Source organism: Arvicola amphibius, chromosome 15, assembly GCF_903992535.2.
Source record: "Arvicola amphibius chromosome 15, mArvAmp1.2, whole genome shotgun sequence".
NCBI classification, from domain to species: domain Eukaryota; kingdom Metazoa; phylum Chordata; class Mammalia; order Rodentia; family Cricetidae; genus Arvicola; species Arvicola amphibius.
Window position 1 is genome coordinate 18,671,208 of NC_052061.1, and position 27,465 is coordinate 18,698,672.

General features: G+C 43.5%; 1 protein-coding gene across 1 annotated transcript in view; it reads right to left on the minus strand.

Moving 5' to 3' along the window:
• LOC119802014 (hedgehog interacting protein) overlaps positions 1 to 27,125 on the minus strand; it is a 92,541-nt gene extending 65,416 nt beyond the window's left edge. Inside the window, exons 1-4 of the mRNA XM_038312845.2 lie at positions 26,366 to 27,125; positions 20,636 to 20,828; positions 13,507 to 13,663; positions 11,897 to 12,098 (exon numbers count right to left, since the gene is read on the minus strand). Coding sequence (XP_038168773.1) covers positions 11,897 to 12,098; positions 13,507 to 13,663; positions 20,636 to 20,828; positions 26,366 to 26,644 — 831 coding nt within the window. The 5' untranslated portion in view covers positions 26,645 to 27,125. The remainder of the gene's footprint in view (positions 1 to 11,896; positions 12,099 to 13,506; positions 13,664 to 20,635; positions 20,829 to 26,365) is intronic.
• Between the last annotated feature and the right edge of the window lie 340 nt (positions 27,126 to 27,465).

Below are 27,465 nucleotides of genomic sequence, written 5' to 3' on the forward strand. Positions count from 1 at the left end.
TGAGGTCAGCCCCGGGGTGATGGGTATAAATACGTTATTAGCATCCTGGGGTGATCTGACCTTTCAAGTTCCTGGAGACATAAAGAGAAGCTGTAATTGTGACCCAGGCCGGGGAGGAGAGAGTGGCTGAATTCAGCCCAGGACAGTTGTTGATGACTTGTGACAGATGTTTGGTGACCTGTGTGTGCCTGGGGGTTGGGGGATAAGTGGGCTCAAGTTCTGCCTCACTTTTCCTGAACAGGTGTGTTCACACTCGCACACAAAAGACCGTTGCTTCCTCCCTGCATCTTTCTCAGGAAGTCTAGAATTTAACGGGAATAAATGGGCTACCCTTTTAACCCTCTGAAGAGCAGCACTCCCTGATTTTGTCTTCAACCTTGAGCATCTTACCCTCTGCTGTGGATGCAGCCCCCGCCTGCTTTCAGATATCGTTCTCACAGCTTCCAACTGCTGGCTCCTGGGGCTGCTGTGCAGATGTGGGCTCTACCTAGAAATAGCCCGAGGACAGATGTCTCTGATTTAGGTTCCTGATCCTGCTTGGATCAAAGGTGCTTTAGGCTAAGAGGGTGGTTTAAAAACAGTTTATTAGAATTAAAAAGAAAAAGTAAATAATTTGGCTAGTCTTTAAGAGAAAGACAACATAGCCACAGTTGAATATTTGAACTGACTGTTCTTTTCTCGGGAATTCTGTAGCCATGGATGAAGCTGCATGGTTCTTTTCGACACAGCTTTATTTCTGTGTTAGCTCCAGCTTTTTAGATTCAGTTCTATAATCCAAGTAAACAATTTCAGTTGCTAGCAGTGAGTGCATTAGTGCCGGTCAACTCTTTCCTTGCTCAGCCGTGTAGCGGGGATAACAAACAGGATAATGAATACTACCTGAAATTATTTTTTCAGAGTTTTTCTGTGATTTGAAACCTCAGTCTGTACACTAATTAGGTGAGTAGATGAGGTTAATGATTAAACTGGATGCAGCATGCCCAAGCGGAGTGAAAAAGAGATTTGCTAGATGAGAGGACTGACGTTTTTACTCCTTTGTGGTGGTAACTTTGAGCACAGCTGTAACTAGGTGCGTTGTCTCTTGGTCACGAAGTCACATGTGTATAGAAAATGGCATGCTTCACAAATGGTTTTCTGAGACCTCCTACATGATTATCGCTATAAAAGAATCCTCATAAACAGGGACCTGAACTCTCAAAGCACATTTTGATTGAAAACGGTAAAGGTGATTTTTATTTCTAACCAATAATCAGGATTTTAAAAATACTTCAGATGCACCCCCACATCTGACGATTTCAATATTATGACAGTTTGGCAGAATCTCAGATTTTACAGTCTTAAAAAAACTAAACACTAATTGATAGAGATCACTAATAATTACATTAAGGCAACATTGCAATACTTTAAAATATTTTGTACATGTTTGGTGAAGATAGCAAATACATTGATAAAATGTGCATACATACATATATATGTGTGTATATATACACATATATGAGAGAGAACCTTGAAAAGCCACATGCCAGAGATGCAAACTCAGCAGATGCTCACAGGAGTGCAGAAACATCAAAGTGAGGGTTTGCTTATAGACTGGGGTGTCTTTTTAACACACTGAGCAAGAGTGATGGGAACAGCAGCTTCTACAGTCAAAGTCGGAGAGGGAGTAGCTAAGGCCGTTTTTTTTTTTTTTATTTTTTGTACATTCTTCTACTGGGCATCCAGCCCATTTCATTGCATTTACTGACATTTGTCCCTATTGCTTGGCTGTAAAACATTCTTTTAAAGGTTTTATTGACCTGCTTGAAAACCCCAACCAGTTGAGTAAAACAGTCATTGTAACATGACATTATACGTTAATTTTAAAGCAGCTAGAGCCAACGACCCCACCCCTTCTGACAGTCTAAACCTGTGCTCTGAGCAATAGTTACTCAAGGGCAAAAGTATGTGCTTCTTAGTTTTCAGTCTCAGTGTTTCCTTCGCAAATCCCACGACTTATTGGCTCTATGGAAGATCGACACAAAGCCCCCTCCAAAGTAAAGACAGAGAAGATACTACACTACTAGACTAACCTGGCTGAGAAAAACTACGGTGAAAGCAGCAGATTCCGATGACAGGTCAGGCTCCTGGGTCAGCTGCACAGTGCTTTGTCCCCGCCACACATGTGCTCTGAGGACTCCCAGGATGCAGGGTTTGCCTCTCCATCATCTAGAGTCCCCCAGGATGCAGGGTCTGCCTCTCCATCATCTAGAGTCCCCCAGGATGCAGGGTCTGCCTCTCCATCATCTAGAGTCCCCCAGGATGCAGGGTCTGCCTCTCCATCATCTAGAGTCCCCCAGGATGCAGGGTCTGCCTCTCCATCATCTAGAGTCCCCCAGGATGCAGGGTCTGCTTTTCTATCATCATCTAGAGTCCAAACGAGAGCCTACAGAAATGAGGGCATTGTTTTTCTCTAGTGTCATAGTTCTCTTCTGAATTTTAAAGATTATTTTTTAACTATGTATGAATCAGCGTGTCTGCATGTGGGTTTGAGCACATCAGTGCAGCTGCCTTGGAGTCCAAAAGAGCATGTGCCATATCATTGGAGCTGGAGTTAGACTGCTGGGAGCTGCCGGAAGTGGGTGCTGGGATCTGAACTCTGGTCCTCTGGAGGAGCAGCAGATGTGCTTAAGCACTGAGCTATTGATCCGGCTCCTGGAGTCACATTCAAAAGTCATTTTTTTCAAGAGGCACATCCCAGGCTTGTTATTTTTTTGGTAAGGAAAACTCCATATGTATCTGTGTAATTTTATTTTTGTAGAACCATCATTTAATTTTGACACAAATGATAGCACCACTGGAGACTTTCTATACATATCAATCGAACATCTTTTTAAGGGGGAGTTGTTTTAAAACCACAAAGCAGAGTTATCAGTGGTCACTAGAGCCCCAAGTCATGGCAGGGGCTGCCATCCTTTCCTTCGGAGCCTTCTTTTCATGTTCATATTGCAGATCGTGATACTAGCTCAGGCTTACAAAACACTTCATGTTTATATGAGTTGTGCATGCTGCTGTTCCCTGGTACTTTGTGAAGACACTGAACCAATGAGGAGCATGCTCAGCCCGTCCAGTGCAACAGCCAGAAGCCAAACCTATCTACCTGATTCTAGGTCCTAGGCCCTCAGCCCCGCAGCCGACCATCAGCGGACCTGCTCCAGCCCTTCTTCTGGAGCAAGATGGTTCATCAAAGCCAGGAAAGCAGCTCAGGGTCATGGTTGGAACTCAACAGTGCTCAATCTGCTGCTGAAATCTGGCGGTGGTGCCTGTAGCTGTGTTATCTCACATAGTTTACTTTTGGGGCCCAGTGTCTTTATCTGGGAGATGGCATATTAATAGCTCCCCACAGGGGTCCTGTAGGGACAGCAGAGGTAATCTATGTAATGACTAAGGAAAAAAGTGCTTAAAAGGAAAGAGCTGAGTATCTTTGCTGACATCAGGGCTTGCTGGAGGATTACAGTGTCAGGCTACACTGTGTACTTAATGTTTGCTCCAAGGGTAGATCTTAGGTCTCACACACACACCACATACAAATACACTGGATATCTATAAAAGGGAATGGCACGCTACCATCTACCATTTACAACGGCTCTGGTGTTGTGTCTTCTTCATGAGGTCATAGGCCGTGGGAGGCTGACACCCAACATCTATGAGCGGTCTGCTCTGCTCGTTCTAGTCAAAAGTCTAGAGCAGACAGCAGACGCATGCTCAGAACTGATACCTGTCAAAGGTGAAAGAGGCTGTGTTTAGAGTCCATATGTCTTAGAATTTCCTCATTTTACCCGATTACTCTAGGAGTTATCAGATTCGCGATTTACTCTTGAAATCTTGAGTAAATAGAAAGACGTTCACAAAGGAACTTTCCTCATCTAACGCATAGGAGAACGCATACCTTCTCTACTCAGTCACCAAGGAGACACTCTAGCTTAAGACAGGATGCATGAGGAGCCAGAATTTGCAATGAAACTGACTCAGGGTGGCATAAAGCACAGCACACATTCTACTAGCTACAAAGGTCCTCTCAACAGGACAGGTGGTTCATGCCTTGCCCCATTTTCCTGCTTTGCCTGCCAGGCTAGCCGTTCATGAGCTCACTGGGACTGCCACCTCTTCCTCCTTACAAAGGTTATCAGAGATGTCTCTGCTCTCTGTCCAGCTCTACACAGGACTTCCAGTATTTGAATTCAGGTTCCTATGCTTTCCCAGAGAGTGCTTATCCACTGAGCTATCTCCACAGCACCTCATAAAAGGTAATTTTACTGCAACATCTTAGCTCATTTTTTTCAGGAAAAAGTTTCAGAGTCAGAGACTTCCCAGTGTGTAAGAGCTCACAAAGTCTCCGATTCTGAACCATTTCAGATTTCAAATTTTTGGATCTGAGATGCTCAATTTGGAACAAGGGTCTTTGTGTTTTATGAAAAATACTAGGTACTAGATTTCAAATGAGATTAAATTAAACACTTAAAAAATTAAAACAGCATTGTTTTCATAGTGCTCAGAGCATTCTGATGCAAAGCACCAGCAATACCCAATAAGGTAAAGACATTGCCTTGATTAAAGAAACAAAAACAAAACAAAACCCACTGCGGTAAAGACTTTGTTTACATTTTAAACAAATTAAATCAGGTCTGGGACCAGATTTCTAAATAACCAAAAAAGAAGGTGCTTAAAAGTGAGTATTTGGGGAAAACAATGTCCACTACTTTTTATGGTTATTAAAAATATGTTTATTTCTGCCACCATAGCTGTTCTCTTTCTGGTGCAGTTTAATAACTTCTAGGTAGTAATTGATATGTCAAAAACTTTTAATATGAGGCCGGATGTGTTGGCTGATATCTGTAATCCCAACACCTTGGAAGACTGATGCAGGAGAGGTACAAGTCTGAGGCTAGCCTGGGCTACAGAGACCCTATCTTAAAAAACATATAAAAAATTGTAAACTCTTTAAATAACAGGCAGTATACAAGAACCTCCCAGAACGGTAATGCCCCCACTGTAATGTAATATATAATATAATTTGCTGCTCTCTTTCAGCGGGACGTATGCTCTCCCTTGAACTAAAGCACGGAGACTGATGCTTTCTACGCATGGCCCAGTCACTGCTGCGTGGACACATGCATGCACATGAACATATGTGTGTGTGCTATGTTCACAACGCTACTGGAGGAAGCTGTCTGTGCATGGCTCAGGCACTGCTACGTGGACACATGTATGCGAGGTGTGTTTACAATGCTGCTGGAAAAATCAGATCCTTTCTCTCTTCTGCTTTGAATCTTATCACACAAGCAGTGACACACCAACATTTCAGGGGCTGCCATAAGATTCCAACTCAATGACAGAAAACATGAAAATTCTGAAAAACTAGAACATTCTCCTAGTGTGCAGACAGCGAGCACTTGGATTTCAGCAAACTCCAAACGCTGGTGATTCTGAGCGTGAGTTACAAGGCAGGAGCTATGCAGGCAGGGCTGGCCCCCCCAAACACTCTCTGTCATCCTCCACATGTTCCTGGGACTGCCGGGCACTAGGACTGGGTATCTCAAGAGCCCTACCTCAATGGGTTCAGTCACCCGGACAATCAGCAACTATCAGCCTTATGTCCTCCCTCCCCCATCAAAGGATCACTTCAACAAACATCTTTTGAAGGGAGGATCCAAGTAGACAGAGAGGGACAGGGGTCCAATGACACTTGCTCCAGTGACAGACAAGTCTTTCAGCTCCGATGCATGCTGCAAGCTGTGGGCTGAGGATGTGGCCCTCTCTGTCCACTGACCGCTCATGACAGCCACATGGTGAGTGATGCCTGCCAGGTCCCTGCAGGGGTCAGGTGCAGACTGCTCCTTCCTTCTGCATATTTGCAAGGCCATGGCTGACTTCTGGGTCCCCAGAACAGTAAGCTACTCTGGTGAGATTATGTTAGAATACTTTCCAGGGTCCAGATCCTTTGCAAGTAGGGTTTACAGAGACAACAGCAAACTACATGAACACCAATGATAACAATTTGGCAACTAGTCAAACACCAGATTCCAACATGGAGAAAATAAATAAAAATAAGAACATAGTGGATCTTTTTTAAATGGCACTTTTTAAAAAGTACTCTTTTCAAAGCTTGATGTCAGCCCATGAGATGGTTCAGCGAATCAGGGGCGCTTGCTGCTGAGCTTGATGACCTGAGCTCTATCTTCAGGACCCACATGACAAAAGGAAAGAACTAACTTTCTCAAGTTGTCCTTTGACCTCCACATATATGTGCATGTGTACATGCACACACATGAACACAAACACACACACACAAATTAAAAAAATATACCATTTTTCAAAACTCCATGTCAAGTGTTTTACATGACCATAGTTAACACATCCCCCTCTCTTAAACAGGATGAGCCACACCCACAGCATGAGTAACAAAAGACACAGCAGAAAGACAACTGGTGCTCTGCTGTTTGCTCTCGGCGACCCTGGCACACGCAGAACCTGGGTGTAGACCAGGCAGAGAAAATGAGTCTCACCCTTTGTGAAACTGACCAACCATTAAAACGATGTGAGAAAGCGTTCCGCCCGAGCCCGACCCTACCCATTCTGACTTGGGGTCAGAAATTTGAAAGCTCTTGGGTCAGCATGACAAGGGAGTGTTTATTCTTGAGACCTGCCAGTCTGTCATCTCTAAGTTCAGATAGGGGAAGCTGCTTTTTGAGCTTCAGAAGCTCTGGTTCAAGTTAGAGAGAAGCAGCTTAAACACTCCACAGGCCGGCAGGCCATCTGAAGGTCTTTTTGGAGACAGAGTGTACTTGTCCATGGGACCAACAGTAACGGTGTGTGCACAAGGTCAGACAATGCAGAGTTCGGTGTCTGCCCCCCAGCTCTCTCGTGTTAGGACGAGTGACGGGCTTCGACACTGCATTTCAGACCAGTTCTTTCACTGTCACTTCCAGGATTATTTCCCACAGAAAACTTTCTTCCTTAGCTTGGGCTTTGTGTATTCACAGATACTGCTGTCCTGTGAACCGGACGTGGTCAGCCCCCCACGGGGGCTTTGATCTCACTCTCGCTGTCTGCAAAGCTTCTACATACAAGCCCAGTGGCACACATCTGGACCCTTAGAGCTGTGTGAGCAGAGACAGGTGGATCCCTAGAACTCATTGGCCAGCAAGTGTAGCCAGTCAGTGATCACTGTGCTAGGTGAGAGCTCTCGTCTCCAAAACCAATGTGGAAAGTGGTCAAAGACGATCCCCAATGCCCTCCAGCCTCTGGACATGCACACGTGTGCATGTGCACCTGTGTGGCACAAGTGTACACCCCCCCCCCACACACACACCAGGACCCAAGTGGAGAAGGGTTGTCCCTTGCACCTCAGTTATTGACTAATTGTAGATGGCATTGGATACAAACAGTTACAAGGGCTGGTGGACTTTAAGATCAGCTGGGTTCAGCTCGCCTTTATTATGGGCCAGAAATCACTATCCATTTTAAATTGATAATTAGAAGAGAGAACATTCCAGAGTTCTTGTAGCCAGCACTAACTCTCAGAAAGTCTTGTAATCAGGAATTCTTCTTTATGTCTAATTTGATTTATTCCCACAGGTCATTAATTGATGTCATGTGGCTTAGCTCTCCACTGAAGTTTTTATAATTTTCATTTAATTGGGCTTGTGGAGGCTGGGTTAGAATGTATTATTCATTCTGAGATCTGAGTGTTGTAGTTAAATGACTTTATGCCACCACTCAGGATTTAACTGAAAGAACAGAAAAGAAATAGCATGTCAAGTGACTTGTGAAAAGTCTCATTGTAGCATTTATGCAGAATAATTGTAGTCAAACACAAAATTCACACATAAGTTTGCTAAATATCCCTGTTATCAAAGAAGTCTGAGAAATATCTGTGAAATATCTTTGTTTCCTAAGTCTCTGAGAGACAAACAATAACAAGTAGTGGTATAATTCATGATCCATTCATGAATGTGGTAGCAGCCTCCTTATAACACGTGCAGTCCAAGGGTTCCCCAGAGAGAGAGATAGAGACGCATGCAGCATGAATTGCTTTATCAGAGTATGGTCTCATTCCTCACTAAACACACTCAAATCTCTCAGGGACCGATTGCTATCTCTGTGGTATCATTAGTAACAAACCCTAACAGAATTTAAGATGCTACCCTTTAAGTAATGTCCTATCCTTTCGCTGGGATAATGGACTCCGAAGTTGATGTTAAAATTCCAGAAGTTCTGGGGCTCCTCAGGAAAGTCAGATGCCAAAGTCAACAGGATTTCTTTATGCTCCGCAAAATTCCTGGAGACTTCCAGTACAAACACACTGCAGACCCCTGGACTATGATGTCCTGCCTTGGGCAAGTTGACTGCAATATGAAATGTTTCCCTGCCAGAGCAGAAGAGCCCGCTGGATCTTTCCTTCTCTATCCCAATGAACACGTGTCATTTGAAATAGAAAGACTTCAAAGTAATTGTGACTTTAAAGGGAGCCATCTGTTCTTTGGGCTGTTAAATTGAAGTGGAAATAAGATGACCACTTTTACTACTTTGTGCATCAGTGTTTCTGGGGTTCCGCGCCCCTTTGTACAGCTACTTTTGATCATACGTATCTTTTAAGCTCAACGTTTTTCTGAAATAGTGTTAGAAAGCAATGTAGTATAACTTTAAATATTTGAAAGTATGTTTTAAAGCAAAACTGAGAATGTGTATTTATGGTGTGTATTATACTCAGAAACATTTTTATGAATGAATATTAAGAGAATAATTATCGACCAGAGTGATACATGACTTTGCTTACAGTGCCGAAAACTAGAATGGTGGAGCCACCCTAACAGATGAATTAGAAGGAAACAGAACATTGAAAAGGAAGTTTTTAATGAAATTTGCAAAGTGCGTGTATGTGTGTATGTGTGCACTCGCGTCCTGGTGACCAAGAAGGCTAGAACTGGACGTCAGATCCTCTGAAGCTGGACTTACAGGTGGCTTTGAGATAACTGACCTGATGGGATCAAAACTCATGTTCTCTGGAAGAGTAACAAGTGCTCTTAACCACTGAGCTGCCACTCCAGCCCCCAAAGGCAAGGTTTTGAGAAAAGTTCCCAAATCTTAGGAAAGTCCTAAAATATAGTAGAGGAAAATATGTGTGTGCGATTTGGTTTTAATGTTATTTAAAAGTTGCTTAGGATAAAAGCTAAAAATTGTTTCTAAGAGAAAGATCACTTAGTTTTAATAATAATAAAAAACAGAAGGAGGTGTGTACTAACCTAAACTGTGGTTGTCTCTAATCAGCAGAAGGAGGAAGGATGGTTCTAGCATGTTTGCTCCATGTCTCCTGAGCAAGTGTGCATTTCACTCATGAAAGGAAAGCCACCACTGTGAGTAACAAGCAAACTAGTCACTCTTTGTCTCTGCTCTGCAGTGACACCTCAGAGAGCTACCAAGACCATTTCAGAGAATATTGATTGACCACAAGATATTAACCCATTAATGCTTGCTTTAGATGATCTGCTCTAAAATCTAGGGATGTTTCCTTTGGGGGGAAGTTGAAACTATCAAAGTCCAAACAATAGTTCATTCAAACAATCTGCCCTGGTGTCCAAGCCATTTCCTGTCAAAAGCCTCCACCTTTCCCCTCCCCTTCGTCACGCGTGTGTGCACACAGACACACGCACGCACGCACACACGAACGCACGCACGCACACACACATGCACGCACACACTCGCACAAACACACACACATGCATGCACAAACACACACACATGCACAAACACACACACATGCACAAACACACACACAAACACATGCGCACGTGCGCAAAAGGTGATAGGAGCGGCAGCTGGAGAGATGGCTCAGCAGTTAAGAGCAATGGTCACTTTGTCAAAAGATCCAGGTTGATTCCCAGCACTCACGTGGGGGCTCACAACCATCCTTAACTCCAGACCCACTCCTGGCTACACAGATACCAGGCATGCGTACACATGTGGTACACAGACATACACGCAGGCAAATCACCCATACATACAGAATAATAAGAAACTTAAAAAAATAACAAAAATTGAGAAAAATTAATACAAATGACAAACAAGAACAACCACGGGATTTCACTGTCTAATGCAGACCAGCCTTGAATTTATGATTTTCCTGTCTTGGCCACCCAAACGCTGCGATCACAGGACTGCATGAAAGGAAAGTTTTAATCTCCCTCCCCGGTACTGAGGATTGAACTAGTGACCTCATACATTCTAAGTTAGCCGTCTATACAGAGCGATAGCCCCAGGCTCAAGGGAGATACATATATATCATATTAGATACATCATTTACTATTCATCTGTGGGTGTGGATGTGCACTGGTACAGACAGGGAGGCAAAGGACAATGTCCAGGAGTTTGTTCTTCCCACTCTGGGGTTCCGGGCTTGTATGGCATTGCCTGAGGAGGCATTTTGCTGGTCAGGTGATTTGTTTGTTTTCTTTTGCTTCATTTTTATAGTATTGGAGATTGAACCCAGGACTTCACACATGCTAAGCAAGTGTGCGCCTACTGACCTACATGCCAGCTTAAGGGTTACATATTCCACCAAGTATCTCTCAAATGATCAGCACATCACAGGTCCACATGGTTCCAACATGTACAGCATCACCGTGTTCTCACTGACCCCAGCATCACCGTGACCCCAGCATCACCGTGACCCCAGCATCACCGTGTCCTCACTGACCCCAGCATCACCGTGACCCCAGCATCACCGTGTCCTCACTGACCCCAGCATCACCGTGACCTCAGCATCACTGTGACCCCAGCATCACCGTGACCCCAGCATCACCGTGTCCTCACTGACCCCAGCATCACCGTGACCTCAGCATCACTGTGACCCCAGCATCACTGTGACCCCAGCATCACTGTGACCCCAGCATCACCGTGACCCCAGCATCACTGTGACCCCAGCATCACCGTGACCTCAGCATCACCATGACCCCAGCATCACCATGACCCCAGCATCACCATGTCATCACTGACCCTACCATTACCGGGTCCTCATTGACTCATTTTGTTTCTTAACCCCGTATTTACTGAGCAGAAATTGGGAGTATATTTTTCTTTTATTGTTCCTTCTGATTTTGGTGGTCTCCCCACTGTAAATGAGACACAAATCAAGGAATCCACATCTCTGAGTCTCAGAACGTAAACCTCGAGTTCTATTTCCAGGTGAGTAGTGAAAAGCACAAGCAGTTCTTTCCGGAGCTCAGGACTTTGTGTCACCGAAAGCCCCGAGCTAATGCATGTGTCTCAGTCTAGGCAGCTCCAGCTGCTGCACTGCCTCCACCCGCCAACAGCGTCTGCTACTCAGGTCATGTGGGCTTCAGGACAGTTTCTTTAAATACCTAGGGGATTTGACTGGAGAATTCAAACTAGGAGCGGGAAAGAAAGTGATGGGCATGCTTATTGAGTAAAAATGTCTGACTTACCTGTAAAAAAAAAAAGTCAGTACAAGAAACATTTTTTTTCATGGCCCAAACAAATAAAAGGCATGATAAAAGAATCAACTACAATCTCCAAAATTACATTGTTGTTGTACTCAGAAATGTGGATATGTAATATGCAATTTTATGCCCAATAATTAAGACCTAAAAGCAAAAATTATTTTAAATATGAACACTATATTGGGACAAAATACCATCTGATTGTATTTCTCAATAGTCAGTAAATCAAACAAAGATGTCATTGTCCCTGAGTTGTAATTGTTGATCTCTTAGGGTATCTCCTTATTTTCTCTTTCAGATATTCTTTATTTTATTACAAATATAAACCTCCCGTGAAGAAGAAAGCATTTAAGATAACCCCTCCACAACCAGAACAGAATAGAGAAATAGAAAAAGCCAACCTTTATTCCACTTTGAACGAGTTTGTGAATGTCCAAGTAAGGCTCCTGGAAAACCTCTCCTTCTGGGGTCAGGATCTTCACATAGCCTTCCTTCTCTAGAATAAAGAGGCGATGGGAGCCATCTCCACTGTGTACGGCGCCCACAGGCTGCCGTAGCCCACTCACGACCTCCTGCACGCAGAAGCAGTTGTGTTTGTGTTTTCTAAAAAAATAAGAGAAGACCAGTCAGCTCTCCTGATGAAGGGGCAAACAGATGTGCACAGTCTACTTCCCCAAATGTACTCACTTCCTCAAACAGATGTGCACAGTCTATTTCCCCAAATGTACTCACTTCCTCAAACAGATGTGCACAGTCTACTTCCCCAAATGTATTCATTTCCTCAAACAGATGTGCACAGTCTATTCCCCCAAATGTATTCATTTCCTCAAACAGATGTGCACAGTCTACTTCCCCAAATGTACTCACTTCCTCAAACAGATGTGCACAGTCTATTTCCCCAAATGTACTCACTTCCTCAAACAGATGTGCACAGTCTATTTCCCCAAATGTACTCACTTCCTCAAACAGATGTGCACAGTCTATTCCCCCAAATGTACTCACTTCCTCAGATGTGCACAGTCTACTTCCCCAAATGTATTCACTTCCTCAAACAGATGTGCACAGTCTACTTCCCCAAATGTATTCATTTCCTCAAACAGATGTGCACAGTCTATTCCCCCAAATGTATTCATTTCCTCAAACAGATGTGCACAGTCTATTCCCCCAAATGTACTCACTTCCTCAAACAGATGTGCACAGTCTACTTCCCCAAATGTATTCATTTCCTCAAACAGATGTGCACAGTCTATTTCCCCAAATGTATTCATTTCCTCAAACAGATGTGCACAGTGTATTCCCCCAAATGTACTCATTTTTGAAAATCAGGAAGGACTGCTAAGACAGGTATTCTATAATAAGATTATTTTGGTTAATTCGTATTATCTTTTCAATGGAAAATAGCAAGATATCCTTTTCTCAGAAAGTAAAAGTGAAAACCCCAATGGATTATTCTGAAATGTCATTAGCTCATTATCTCATCTTTCAGTGACTGTAATTAAAATTTGCTTTTCCTCACAATAATGAGTTTTTATGAGAAGGCATTTAAGGAGAAAGCGATAAGATCCATTTATATAAAGAAAAACTGATTTGCTAATAATAAACGTGCTGAATATTTCCACGGTGCCATAAAGCTAACAACAATCATAAAATCCAAGTTGAACACTGTGCCCATAAAATTCCCATGAGTCATGGAGAAGCCAAGCTCATAATGTAAGATTAGGAGTCTGAGTATTAAGTGCATTTAAGCTGCGATGCTAGGGGAACAAAGCACTAAGAGAGAGGGAGGGAGAAGTTAATGCATGTGCAGTCTGTGGATCCTGAGCATAAGTATCAAAATCACCCATTTGTTCATTTTTTTCTCTAGGAGTAAAAAGAAGAGAGAGAGAGAGAGAGAGAGAGAGAGAGAGAGAGAGAGAGAGAGAGAGGGAGGGAGGGAGGGAGGGAGGGAGGGAGGGAGGGAGGGAGGGAGGGAGGGAGGGAGGGAGAGAAAAGACCATTGAAATGTATGGACCTGCTGAGCTCCTCCACCTTCTCGTATTCCTCCATCTGGTCCAGGTAGTTAGATGCTGGCCCTCTGACTTGCTTTCTTGGGAAATCCGGAAAGCACAACCCGCCATCTTTTCTCGAATAGTAAAAGCAAAACTCATCAGCAGTTGTTTGAAGAAGCCCTTTAAACAGACACGGAGAAAGACTCATTAGAACCATGAAGTATTCTAGCAAAACCAGCTCATTTGTGCATCTGGCCCTAAGAGGGCTTTTAGAAAGTATGTGAATAATCACAGGAGAAAACCAGGCGTGACACTATGGAAAGGCATGGGGGAGTGGCTGGGGTTCCCCTTTCTCCTTTAAACACATTTAAGAACTCCAGTGAAGTGTAATCTCCTTACACAAGGTACGTTAAGAAGATGTACTTATCCATTCGTATGATGCGTATGTGTGTTCCCTCAGGAGCTTACATGTGCCATGTGTGTGCAGGAGCCTGAGGCAGCCAGGATTTCAGATCCCCTGGAAATGGAGTTTATAGACAGGTGTGAGCTGCCAATGTAGGTGCTGGGAACTGAACCTAGAACCTCTGAAAGATCTTTACAATGAGGGATCTTAACCACTGAGCCGTCTCTCCAGCCCCTGGGCTAACCACTTGAAAGGCTAATGAAAGGCATGTTATAAAAGCCATGGTCATTCTCGCGGCGCTTACTCTTCTCAAGCTGCCTCACTGATCACAGGAAATATTTATGAGCTCACCCCATCACTAATTAGTCTAATTTTCCTACCGTACTAAATACTTTCCTAAAGAGAACGCATGACAACTAGAAAAGCGATAGTCTGCTTTTTGCCAGTCGTCTTAATACAATGCATTGATGGATGTCACAAATACCTCCACATGAAATGAATGACTCACTGTGCAGTCCTTAAGCAAGGAATTGTTGCTAAGAGAAAGGCTCCTATTTCAAATACTTTGAGCCTTTTTTTTTTTTACTGTGCTCTTTTCTCTAAGGGACAATGATAAAATATATTTGGATGATTTTCTATCTCTTTAAGAAGAAAAACTGACATGCCCCTGGACCAAAACAAAATCACATGGTGTACTGAACAGGTGGTAAAATAAAGATAATTCTTCTCTTTTGTGTTAAAATTCTTGGTGTGTCTGTATGCTTGTGTGTGTGTGTGTGCATGTGTGTATGTGTGAACATGTGGATGTGTGTGTGTTCATGTGCCTGTGTATGTGAACACAGATGTAAGTGTAGGGGTCAGAAGTCAACGTCTGGTATTTTCGTCCTCCTTAGATTTTGAGACACAGTCTCTCATCGAATGTGAAGCTCACTGGTTCCATGGTACTGGCTGGCCAGGGAGGTCCAAGGAGCCTCCTCTTTCAGTCTCCGCACCGAGAGGGTCATAGGCCCACTCCTCCGTGCTCAGCTGTTTACACAGGTTTTGGGGATTGAACTTAGGTTGTTATGGTGGTACAGCAGGCACTTCACTGATGGAGCCATTCCCCAAGCCCACAAAGATGTTTTTGAAAGTACAGCTCTCTTTGAATGTAAAATTAAAAGCTTTAGACCTGAGGAAAACTATAGAAGAAATTGAAAACCGTAGTTTGAGGTAATAAGATACTGGCTTTATTGTGCTTGTCAATAAGGTCACCTCTGTATTCTGGAGACTTCTGCTCTCTGAGTATGTTTCTATCACAATCTGGGCAGGGGAAATAACTGCTGGAGTACCTGTCCAGCAACTCAAAGTCCAGGCTTGATCTTAACACTGCAAACAAACAAGAAACAAGCAGCACAAACCCCTACTTGATCTGTGCTTACCAGAGTCAAATCAGATGCGAGCCTTTGTTTGCCTGGAGGAAGGATGCCTCTCACCTCCTATCTGCACCATAGTGAAGTTTCAGTTTTTACATAACAAATTGGAGTTTTTCATTATGCCTACTAGTCTTGGGATAAAAGTATCAGGTAACTTAGTCAGAGTTTGAAAACTATTTAACAAATTCAGGTTTTGCAAGAATTTCTAAGAACAAGATTTGGAGCTCAGCCAAGCAAGGCTTATCGATGGAGTTTGCAAGACACTCAAAACTCATTTCCAGTGAGCTTGACCTGGGTCAGCCCAAACCTCAAAACAAACCAACCTTAGGGTATAAGAGTCCCACACGATAAGGCTTGGGATACATTTTGATCTCACTTTTGGGTAAAATGTATGACCCTTAAATTGCCAACAGAGACTTCAAGAGCAATTTCTGTCTAGTGTGTTGGGAAATATCTTAAGTTGGGGAAGAAGGCCAGAAAAAGTGAGTGCCCTCAGGAGTGTATGCTCTCAGAAATGTGTGCACACACGGGTCCAGTGTGTACTGTGTGTGCCCTCAGGGGGGTGTGCACAGAGAGGTACAGGGTACTGTGTGTGCCCTCAGGGGATGTGCACACAAGGGTACAATGTGTACTTTGTGTGCCCTCAGGGGGTATGCACATAGGTATGCAGGGTACTGTATGTGACCTCAGGGTGTGTGCAGTGTGCACTGGGTGTGCCCTGGGGAGCATGTGCACACAGGGAAACGCTGTACTGTATTGGCCCCAGAGGGCTGTGCACACAGGGGTGTATGAAACTGTGTGTGCCTTCAGGGGTTGTGTACAGAGGTACAGGATATGGAAAGGAGACACGGCAGTTCAAGGATCCTCCTAAGGAGAGGCAATGGGGAGGTTTCCTTCCTTTGAAGATCCACCGGCATCAGACATGGAAAGGAACATAGAGTTCCACTCCTTGTTGGGAATTCACTTCAAAAGATAACCTCTCTCTCCTCATTCTTCAATGGCAAAGCACCCAGCTGAAAGCTAAAGTGCTAAAAACAAGTCTATTTGAGCAAAATTAACAAAAGGAAAATTCAAGTTTGCTTTAAAAGTGATTGGCATATCTGCAAACTGGGACCATCTTGGAAGGGAATTAATGGAACCATGGCTGGTTTCACTTCTAAGAGCATTGTAAGTTGCAGATAAATAGCGGGAAATGAGAACTCATTTTTGAATCGACTATATTGATTTTAAACTAGATTGCATCTTCGTAAACTTTGTGTACCCAGATGCACTGACTCTTGACCAAACACACACCTTTAGTTTCTAAGAAGTCACTGGAGAGACTCTTGCTGAAGGTGTGTGTTTAGCCCAGCGGGTCTACAAATGCAGAGTATTCTTGCAACTGCTGTATTTGTTAAACCCTTGGTTAAATAACACTTAAATAATTAAGTGTTCAGGTCTGTAGCCATTTTCCAGGATGGTGAATCCAGCGCAGCTGTCCCACAGAGAACCATGTAAAAATACTGACTCGGAAAATAAACACTGTCCAGAGTGTGTTGTATGCTCCAGCTTCATTTCTCATGATGTATTCAAGAGAAGCTATAGTTTCCCTAGGTTCATCCATCATGGTACTGAAGAGGGGAAGAACCCGAGTCTCTGGAAGGAAGGCTTTCAATATACCCATCTCATCCCTCTAGCTTTTTCTCCCTGGGACTAATAAGACACACGTGTTAGGTATCTGATGGAATCAGGGCTGGAGAAACTCAATGGACTCAAACCCTTGACCTTGGCCTCATTAGCCACAGGATTAAACCAATTGAACTAATTGGGTGCAGACCTTTCACAACAACTGGAACCTACTGCTGGGACAGGACTGTCTCCAAGTGATAAAAATCATTCTGCTAACAGGTACAAAGAATAAAGCTAGGCCGGTGGGTGTCTCTGTGTGCCTTTCTCAGAGTGTATTACACCAGCTTTCATGAATGAAAAGGATCTACTCTGCTCATTCAGATTAAGGAAAAGGCCCATAAGGGTATGCAACTTGGCACTGGAGAAATTTTAGGCGATTATCTTTCTCAGAAAGTCCACAGGTGGAGAACATGTTGATTAATAGTTTAGAGTATACTCAATTCGACTACTGTTGAATCTCTTTCTAATAAGTAGAACTTGACTGTTTCTGAATTTAAATTTCTAGAAATGAACTCTCTATCAGTTTCCAGAAATGCTCTAACATGTTCATGCTTTCTTAAGGCCAAGGTGATGAAGTACTTTTTTTGTGGTTTGAGCAGTGTAGGAGAAGGAAAGGAATCTCTGAAACTGCTTTCTTATGATCCCATTCAGAATTCTCCTTCTTTTTACAAAGTGAATTCCTTGGGCTCCTCCTCTCTGGGGTTTTGGTCTGTGGAGAAAAGAGAGCACTGGTAGGAACAGCTGAGCGGCCTTGACCACACTTCCTCTGAAATGGAATCTCCGAGTAGCTGTTTCCCATAGGTTTGCATTTCTGGGAAGGGTAAAGCATAAAACAGACTTAAGGTGACATGATTACCCAGTTGTTCTTGCGACCATTTCTAAAGCCCCAGTGCTCTAGAAGAACAGACACGCTGCTGGGCTTCCGGGGAGGTTGATGGGTGGGCTCCGGCTTTGCTCGTCACAGTTTAAGAAAAGGTGGCCTCCCTCACAGAGCTCTAGCTCCCTACTAAATCAATGAGCATAAATGCTACAAAAAGTGGGCTATTACAGCTCACTTCTGACACAAATATTTAAAATGATTATCAGCATGTGACCTAGGAAGGGCAGTCCCTTCAGTGTGTTGCTAAAGCATCTCCGGGTCTTTAGGCAGCATCCTGACTGCCCTTTCTACCTCAGGAGAGGAGCTTTCATGTGGTTATCTTTCCGGGCAGCCTGGGTGGCCACGAAGAGCACTTGACATCTTGATGCACTTCAGCAGTTTTACACATACACAAACTTTGTAGAAAAATAAATTTGTCATTCGTCACCACATATGCTGATCTGGGAAGGGATGCACTTGCAGCTCGGGCTCTGAGTGGCTTGCTGGCCTCATTCGGTTGATCTTGAAGACCTGTTTTGTTCTTTTGGATGCTAAAATAACTTTACATATATAAAGGCCACGGTGGAAGAGTCTGTGAGCGCAGCATGGTGTATTTGCTGTGAAGTGATAAAGGAAAGGACGAAGCCAAGTGCTGGGATCACTCGTAACTAAGGTTGTGAAGGCAGAGGTCTACGCTAGCCCCCACCCTGAGCTCTCCAATTTGTTATTGGTCTCTGTGGGCTGCTGAGGCTGCTGGGAGCTGCTCCACTTTGCATTGAGGAATGTGATAAAGGGGGAAAAACAGCTCGTTTAAGAAAAGTCAGATACGGCTAGAGTTTATAAAAACAATAATATTTTCACATCCATTTGGTTTAGGTACATGTCATGTTATATGCAGAGGAATCAAGCAAACCTAAAGTGTGTTTATTATTTATAAGGAAGTTTTATTATTTTTGTCTAGATTTTTGTGGGTCAAAAAATTTTAAGATGTATACAGCACTTTCACTGTACTTAAAGCTTACTTCTTTCTTAAATACTATTTAGTTTAATAAATGGTTCCCTGCAGTGATTGGTGTGTGAACTTGGACTAGCTAAAAATAATCTGTCTTGTTAAATTATGTTCTTCCTCCATGATTATTCTTCTAATTAAAATGACAACTACACAATTTATAAATGTGTGTCTGTCTGTCTGTGTGTAGGGTACATGTGTGTGTATCTGTTCATGTGTAGGGTGTGTGTGTGTTTGTTGGTATGTTGGGTATGTGTGTGTTTGTGTGTAGGGTATGTGTGTATGTCTGTTGGAGTGTAGGGTGCATTTTTGTGTGTTCGTGTGTAGGGTATTTGTATGTGTGTCTGTGTCTGTGGGTAGGGTGTCTGTATGTTTTGTTGGTATGTAGGATATGTGAATGTTTGTTCGTATGTAGGGTATATGTGTGTCCGTTGGTGTGTAGGGTATGTGTGTGTGTCTGCTTGTATGTGTGGTATGTGCATGTGTGTGTCTGTTGGTATGTAGTGTATGTGTGTGTGTCTGTTGGTGTGTGTGGTATGTTTGTTGGTGTGCGTGGTATGTGTGTGTCTTTTGGTGTGTAGGGTGTGTGTGTCTGTTGGTATGTATGGTATGTGTGTGTCTATTGGTGTGTATGGTGTGTGTGTGTCTGTTGGTATGTAGGGTATGTGTGTTTTTGTTCATGTGTATGGGTGTGTGTGTCTGCTGGTGTGTAGGGTATGTGTATGGGTGTGTGTGTCTGCTGGTGTGTAGGGTATATGTATGGGTGTGTGTGTCTGCTGGTGTGTAGGGTATGTGTGTGTGTGTATGTGTGCACTCATAAATGTAACGGCCAGAGATTGACACAGGTTGTCTTCCTCAGTCACTCTCAGCTGCACTGAATCATATAAATACTGACTCTGAAGCAAACTCCTGGGATTAGCCTGTCTCTCCGATCCCTGCCCTGGGTTAAATGTGGTTTTGTCTATGTCGGTCTTTTTTTCCCCCTCACATGGGTGTTGAGGATTTAAACTCAGGTCTTTATGATTGTGTGGCAGGTAGTTTATGACTGAGCTTCCCTTCCCCAGGTTACAAACTCCTGATGATGCCCATGTTGGGCTCTATCTCTTTATTAGAGTCTGAAATGTGATGGTGACCAGGTATCTTTCTGTCACCTCATGCAGAAGAGTTTCTGTGGTCATTCTGCCATCTTCTATTTATACAGCTTGGCTAAAGCAGGAGAGTTCTTCCGGGGCTCAGTTTTTCTCCTCTGTCCACAAAACACCATTTCATGGTGTTTCTAAGGTGTCAATTATTCATTGGATGTGAAAATATTTGGTTAGATGTTATTTTCAGCATTCTTAGTCACACTTTATCTAAAGATATATCTTGAAGCCAGTGGGCACCCTCTTGTCTCATACCTGCTGTGTATTGGAAGCAGTGGCCTCGATAGCTAAAAAAGGTTCCAACAAGAAATATCTGTTGGTGCTGGAGTATAATTCAGAGCGAGAAAAAGAAAAGGAGGTTTTACTGATAATAACTCAGCATGTATAAAGTTATACTGATAATTCAATGTGCAAAAAACTTACCATTTATATTAGTATTTAACAAGATATTAACTTAGAACGAAGTTAGTGTACTGTTTGTCATCTGAAATTTAAAACTCTCTTTCACAGCAATAAAACGTAAGACTTTGGAAAAGTCAACCATTAAGTAAAATACGAATGTGAAGCACAATTTACAATTCCTGTAAACAAGGCTTAAAGAACAGTTATCTTATAAGGATGCCTAGCAATGTTTGAACTTATGTATTTTCCCCTTTTACCTGGAATATGGCCCCGACAAGTATAAAAGAATTCTTTGCAATAGTCTTTGCAGAGGAGCGGAAGTGCTAGCTCTCCATCCAGGACGTCTCTCTCGGGTGAGGAGAACAGGCTTTGAGAGTGTGGGGAGCAAGGAGCGCATTTGATCTCCTCCAGTAATTTGCCACATTCTGTGTTGTTGGTGGCAGAAAAGATCTGAAAGCCACAAATCAGAAACACATCTTGTTAGTCATGAGAAAAATGAGCTTTGTTGGGTTTTCTTACACCCACCACTTTGATCATGTGAGTAGAAAAGTCTAATTCAGGAAAAAAAAAAAAAAAAGAATGACTACGTCACAATATAGAGTCTTTCGAAAGAACACACGTTATCTTTGAGGCCAGGGTGGAAAGACAAAGGTCAGAAGGGAACACACGGAAGCACTTCTTGCCTTTGCAGATCCAAGTGTGTGATTCTGTTCTTGTGCTGTTAAAATTGAGATGTTTATGGACTGTTGAATGTTTGATTCATTTATTCTGCCCCAGAGCACATATTGAATCATATTTACCTTGAAAATTCTACACCGTTATCCAACTGTGTTCAAAGTGTAATTTAAAGACACGGCTTATTTTGTGTCATGGGTAAAAAAATCCATTTAATTCTTAAAGCCTCTAACATACTTTCAAAACTGTACTTAAACAGCATTTTGGTAAATTTCTGCTTGTTCCCAAACTGCAATCGGTACCATGCAAGTTCCTACACTTGCGTGTTCTATAAAAATATTCCAAACTGAACCAAATGGGCTTAAGACCCATTTTTAATATTCATTATATCTTAGCCAGGAAAAACTTTCTAGCTAGTTCCTTAGACATTTTATATGCATGAATAAACACAAGGTTTAATGAAAGTGCTTTTGTATAGTAGGTAGTGAATTTTCGTGAAAAAGAAGACTTTTATTACTATTCTTACAATGATATGTCCTTTATTTCAGTAAGATTAATTCTGGAGGATTGATGATTCCTTAAGTTAATAACTTGTAGGTAGACTAGATCTTAGCATCAGTATTCACTTAGAAACCTGACTTGAGGAACCCTTCAATAAGTATAGAGGACAATATCAGCCTAATATCTGGGAAATAAAATTAATGCTATCTAAATCAATCACTGATCCCCCTCCCAACCACACTACAAAATGTCATAACATGTATGAATTTTACACTGTTTTCAGCTAGGCATCTGCTTAAATATTTCTCTGGAACAATGTATAAAAATTAAAAGTTTAAAATTTTAGAAAATTGTTTAGTTCTCTAAAATAAGTATTTCTTTTATAAGTTGAGCTAATTTGAGTAAAGAATCTAGCCTCTGTTTTTCTGGATTATGATATCACAGGGTCAAAAAAGCCCTAGATTAAAAGGACAAGGTAACCTAAAAAACAAATTGCATGGGGTATTCAACAGTCTAAAGAGACTTCTCAAGTTCAGAAAAAAGATGTGTATTATAACCACGTAGAGTATTCAAAAGTTATTAATCATGGTTACATTTACATTTTAATTTTTATCAGTGTGTTTAAGTGACAATTGCTTAAATGGTCCAAGTTTTGTAAAAGAAAACATACACCAGATACTTAGGATTTGCATTCCAAGAATGTTTTCAGTGTCTTTTATTGTCCAGCCTGGAAACCTCACCAGATCTATTCAATATGAATAGAGCTCTGCTTGGCTCTGTTTATTTCGCATACAGCAATCCTCCAAGACCTAAACAACTGCTGGGACCCAAAGCCAACTCCTGCTGCCGGAAAGGCTGCAATTACCTTTGCTTTTATGGAGACTATTCGTGCTTCTAGTTTTTTGTTTTTTGTTCTTTTTTTTTGTTTTTTTAATAGCTGACACAGAATGGTCCCATGTTCTCTCCCAGCTGTTCCTCAGGAAGAGCTTGCTTTTAGTGCCTAAAGAATTCTGTCTTTTACAATTTTTGGAATGTGTCCTGCCCACAAGATTCCTCATCAAAAGTTTCACAAATAGGATTCAATAAATTATCTGAAATCAAGTAGAATAGTATTCTTGTTAAGGTTTGTGCTGTTCCGGCCCAGCAGGATGGTAACATTTTACTCTGTGTGAGGTCCGCAATATAAACACCTATTTGAAGATAGATAGAGCCATCATTCTGGCTTTGGTTTCAATGAACCAATAGTCTTACTGAAGTCAATTAAACTGACTCAGCCCAAGCAACAGCATTGGTTTAGGCAGATGAGTTCTGGTGTGTGTGTTGGGAGGGGGTAGTGATACCCCCGTCTTTTCTTTCTTTCTCCCCTCCCACACGTGTATGCCAAGCACACAGGTTCTTAACTTCATGCCTCACATTGCCATGAATCTTAAGAAGAAATTTAAGTTAATTTCCTGTTTCAATTTTTAAAAGCCAAATACAAAGTCATCAAGTTCTAGTGGTTTAGCTAAATATACTTTGGAAATCGTGTAAAACTTGCAAACATGATTACAGCCAGCCCAGGAAGGACCGAAGCTGTGGCTGACTAGTCTGTAACGTTTGGCAGCTTGTCCTCTAATCTGCAGCCACGAGAAAGTGAAATCTGTAGCAGAAAGGTAAATGCTGGGACAGAAGAAAGCCCACGGCTACAGCACACCAACAGAGAAATCGGCATAAACAAAGAGGGTAAAGAGGGACCCACATGGGTTTCATAAAGGGATAAAAGTAGAAAATACATGGTAGTATATTAAGATGCTGCCTTAAGATCACTTGGTCCACAGAAAAGCTATCTCTAAAATATCCTATGCCTACAAGACTGTTCAGCTGTAGGGCAGAACACACGCGCCTCTGGACTATAGTGCTGGATTATGTCATTAAAGAGTTCAGTTTCAATTTTAGGCTAATATGTAAATAGATCATTGTACTAAGGCAGCTGTTAAAGGGACCCCAGGATGAGTTATTTGTTTAGTTGGATGTGTTCAACAATAGCCTTTGTCCCGGCAAGAGCCAGAGCAAACAAATGATTGTAAAAGGCACACTTGAAAACAATTACTTTTCACCCATTCCTTGACAGCTTTGGCTGTGAAACCACCAAGGCAGAGAGAGAGAGAGAGAGAGAGAGAGAGAGAGAGAGAGAGAGAGAGAGAGAGAGAGAGAGAGAGAGAGAAAGAGAGAGAGAGAAAGTTAAGTTTTAGAAATGGGGTATTTCGGTGGGCTGTAGGTTCAGCTTGGCTAATGAGAAATAGATACTTTTAGCATGCTATATTTAGAATCTGCAGCCAAATTTCTAAGACAACATAACCTACTAAATTTTGGCATCACATATGTCTCATTATAGTTAATAATCTCATTATATTTCTTAACATTATTAAAACCTACAGGAAACTCAAACATAAGAACATAGTATGGAGTCTAAGGAATTGAACTTAATTTTAGCTCACTAAAGAAAGTCTGTTAGCCTACCAACTGGATTTAACTGCTTAGCTGAGCATGCTCAGTCTTCTGACCTTTTTCTTTCTATTTGTCTTTGAAATTTCTTCTCTGATGAAAAGCTACTGTAGTACTTTTCTTAAAAAGTTGCAGAAATGCAAAAATCTTTTCTGGATATTTTTTTTGTAAACAACAACAACAAATGACTCAGATGGTGTGTGCCATCCTCTCTCTTGCACACACATTTATGAAATTATACCCTAACACATGTTATAATCTAGGAAGACTCATGGGGGAAAGGGAAACACTTGTATTTAAACTGTGAAAGCTTGAGAGCACAGGTCAAGAACCCATGGGCATGACTGTAGCGAGTCTCTTGCCTTGGGTACCTGGGGTACTGTTTGCTTGTGAGTTACTAGCAATAGAGGGGCAGAGCCTGCAGAATCCAACCTGATACATTTTCCAAAGGAATTGGAATTTGCAGGGCACTGGAAAAGCTTAGACAAGAATATGCACAGCTAACGTGGCAGACCTTTCCTAAAGAATCGTTTTCCTTTTTTTAAATTGTAGCTTCTCTTAAGGACTACTAACTCCCCTGTCTGCTCCCTTTGTCCCTTCTCTCCACTACAGCAAGAGCAAAGTTTGCATTCCACGTTTCTGGAAGAGGTCAGTATTGCAGGAATCTCCGGATCCTCGTTATAATCACAGCATACACTACACACTGGGACACTTCATGGTGAGTAAATATTTCTACACCTTTCTCCGAGCTTCCCCTTGGGGGTGGGGGTGGGGACTCCTGGTGAAGTCTTTAAGATGCTCTGACTGAGCTGTTTCTGTAGCTTCATTCAATTAGGAGTCTGGGGCTTAATGACATTGTTGCGGAGAAAATGCTGGCGTATCTGTTCTCCCCCCCCCCCCCCCCCCCCGCATCTCAGGCTACTGCTGCATATGGTAAGAATAAAGAGCGGGCTGCAGCTGAAACCTGCAGCAAGACATCTCTCACTCATCTGGGAATAGAGCGAGTTAGACAAACGCTCCCTCAAAAGGCATGAACATTTGGACAGAGCTGAGGACTGAAAGAGAATGATGTTCTCTAGTTTCACCCATTAGTGAACCAACTAACAAATACAATGGTGGTGTTGTTAGTCTTTGGCCATAAGCAACAGGACGCTGTGTGTGGGCAGCAGTTTAGTGGGGAGGAGGATAAGTCGACCCCTTTTTGTCCTATTGATTTTTTTCCTATTTGCATGACTTGAGCAAATTAAATGATGCAATATGGCTTTTTGTTACAAAACAAAGTGAGAGGTACCACCCAGACACATATGTTGATTCGCAGGAGCTGTTTACATGATAATAGGGTGAAATCTACCGTGAACTGAGCATAAAAATTAGATTCAGCCTGGGCATTTTTTTTTTTTTAATGCCTGGGCCAGCAGGAGTGAAGCACAAGTTTTCCGAGTCGCTCAGACCTTGACAACTGCAGGGTTGTAACAGAGGAATTCTTAATTAAAGTTAAAATGGGCAAAGACAGGGGGAGCAGAGACACCTGATTGTCTATCCCCCCGTGAAGTGATTGCTAATGACAGAATCCCACAGACGGCACACAGCCATTCCCTGTTAAAAAATCTCATGCGAATCAAGACCAACGACGTCTCGCACTGGGCAGACACTTCTTGGCTAAACTAATCAACACATGGGAAGTGCATATGTCATCACTCACAAAAACGAGTTTCTCGACAAGATCCTTCTAGACAACGCTGTACCGGCGAAAACCTGGATTTCTAATGTTACAAGACGGAGAAACCACTGAGCAGGAGGCTCCAGCAAAATCTCCGTGTTCTTAACGCACCAGGAGTTCCCTTCCGCCGGTTTAACCATTGTCATTCAAGCTAGACTCTTCAGCAGCCTGGGCTTGGGATCATAAACCAACAGTGCCTCCATAACCTTTAGAATCCAAGCCGCTCACTAGTTAGAGCACGTGGAGAAAACGGAACAAATCTTTTCTACCCCAGAAAAATAAACCGGAAACCACAGCTACCCTAATTTACAGTTCCACCTCACCAAGAGCTCGATTTGATCCAAAATATACTGTTAATCCCGATTTTTTAAAAAATATTTATCCAGCCCAAGACGCGGGTACCACAGAAACGTCTCTCTTGAGATAGGCAAGTTTGACCAACATCCTCACAACGGACTCCAGGGGAGGGAGAGCTATCTGCACACCTCCCAGGAACACACACCGAGAACACCTAACCATCGTAGGGAAGTTATAGGAGCTATCGAAATGAGTTTGGCCTCTCTTGCAGCTACCAGCATCTCAGCGAGCCACCTCTGCGAGCGCCTACCTTGTTCTCCAGACGCCCCAATGCAGTACTGTCACTCTGCAGGCAGCAGGATACTCGGGGGTAGAAGCCACCACACAGGATCTCGCCTCCACTCAGCAGCTCCAGCTGGGTCATCATCCGCCTGTCTCTCCTTTTCAGGCGCTTCGGGGGGTTCCCATTCAGGCACCTTCTCCTCCTCGCTCCGCTCCCTTCGCTCCTTTCCCCAAACTTGGCATCTCCTTCAAAAAAACCCAGAGCCACGGCCAGCAGTAGCAGCTTAAACGAGAGCATCTTCAGCATCGTCTACCCGGAGCAGCAGTGGCAGGACGCGGGAGGATGGGGGAACGAGGGGGGAAGGCCACTGCCCAGCAAGGGCACTAGGGCGCAGCTCCAGGGGAGTGCTGCAGGGCGGCGGGACGCTCCAGAGGCAGAGGGAGGTGGCGGGGGAGAAAGATGCAGAGCGCTGCAACTTTGCCTTAGGGCAGCCGGAGCCGCGAGATAAAGTGCAGATGACACTGTCCGCAGCCTTGCCAGCGTCAGTTGGGTTAGGGGCTTTCCGCAGCGGCTGGGAAGTGGGAGGAGAAGGAGTTGGAAGAGGAGGAAGGAGAGAAGAAGACAGTCATGGAACTTTGCTTGTCCGCTCAATGGGAGTTGTTTAGGTGAGACAGTAGCAGGAACCGAAAGGGCGGCGGCGGCGGCGGGCCGGGCAGAGGCAGGGCCAGCGCTGGGCTCCCGAGGATGCTGAGGTCTCCTCTGTCGGCGGCTGCTGCTTCTCACACAGCCTCTCATGTTTCGCTCCCTCTTTTCTTCTTCTTTTTAACTAGCGCGCGGGGAGGTGCTGCCACCGCGCGCCCCTTGACGTCACCGCCGCTCGCGCGCCCCCGCGCGGGGTGGGGGAGAGAGGAGGGGGCAGCCGGCCCGGGAGCTAGCGCTTGCTGGGACCCAGGGTGGCCTCGGGCTGCGACGGGGCGGGGACCGAGGGGGGAACAGGAGGCAGGACAGGGGACGGGCGAGGGGGGCGGGGAGCCCTCGGAGCCAGCCTCCGGGCCTCGGAACCCAGAGCGCCACCGTGCCGGGGTGGGGGTGGCCCAGCCGCGCTGCCCAGCCTAAGCAGAAAGTGC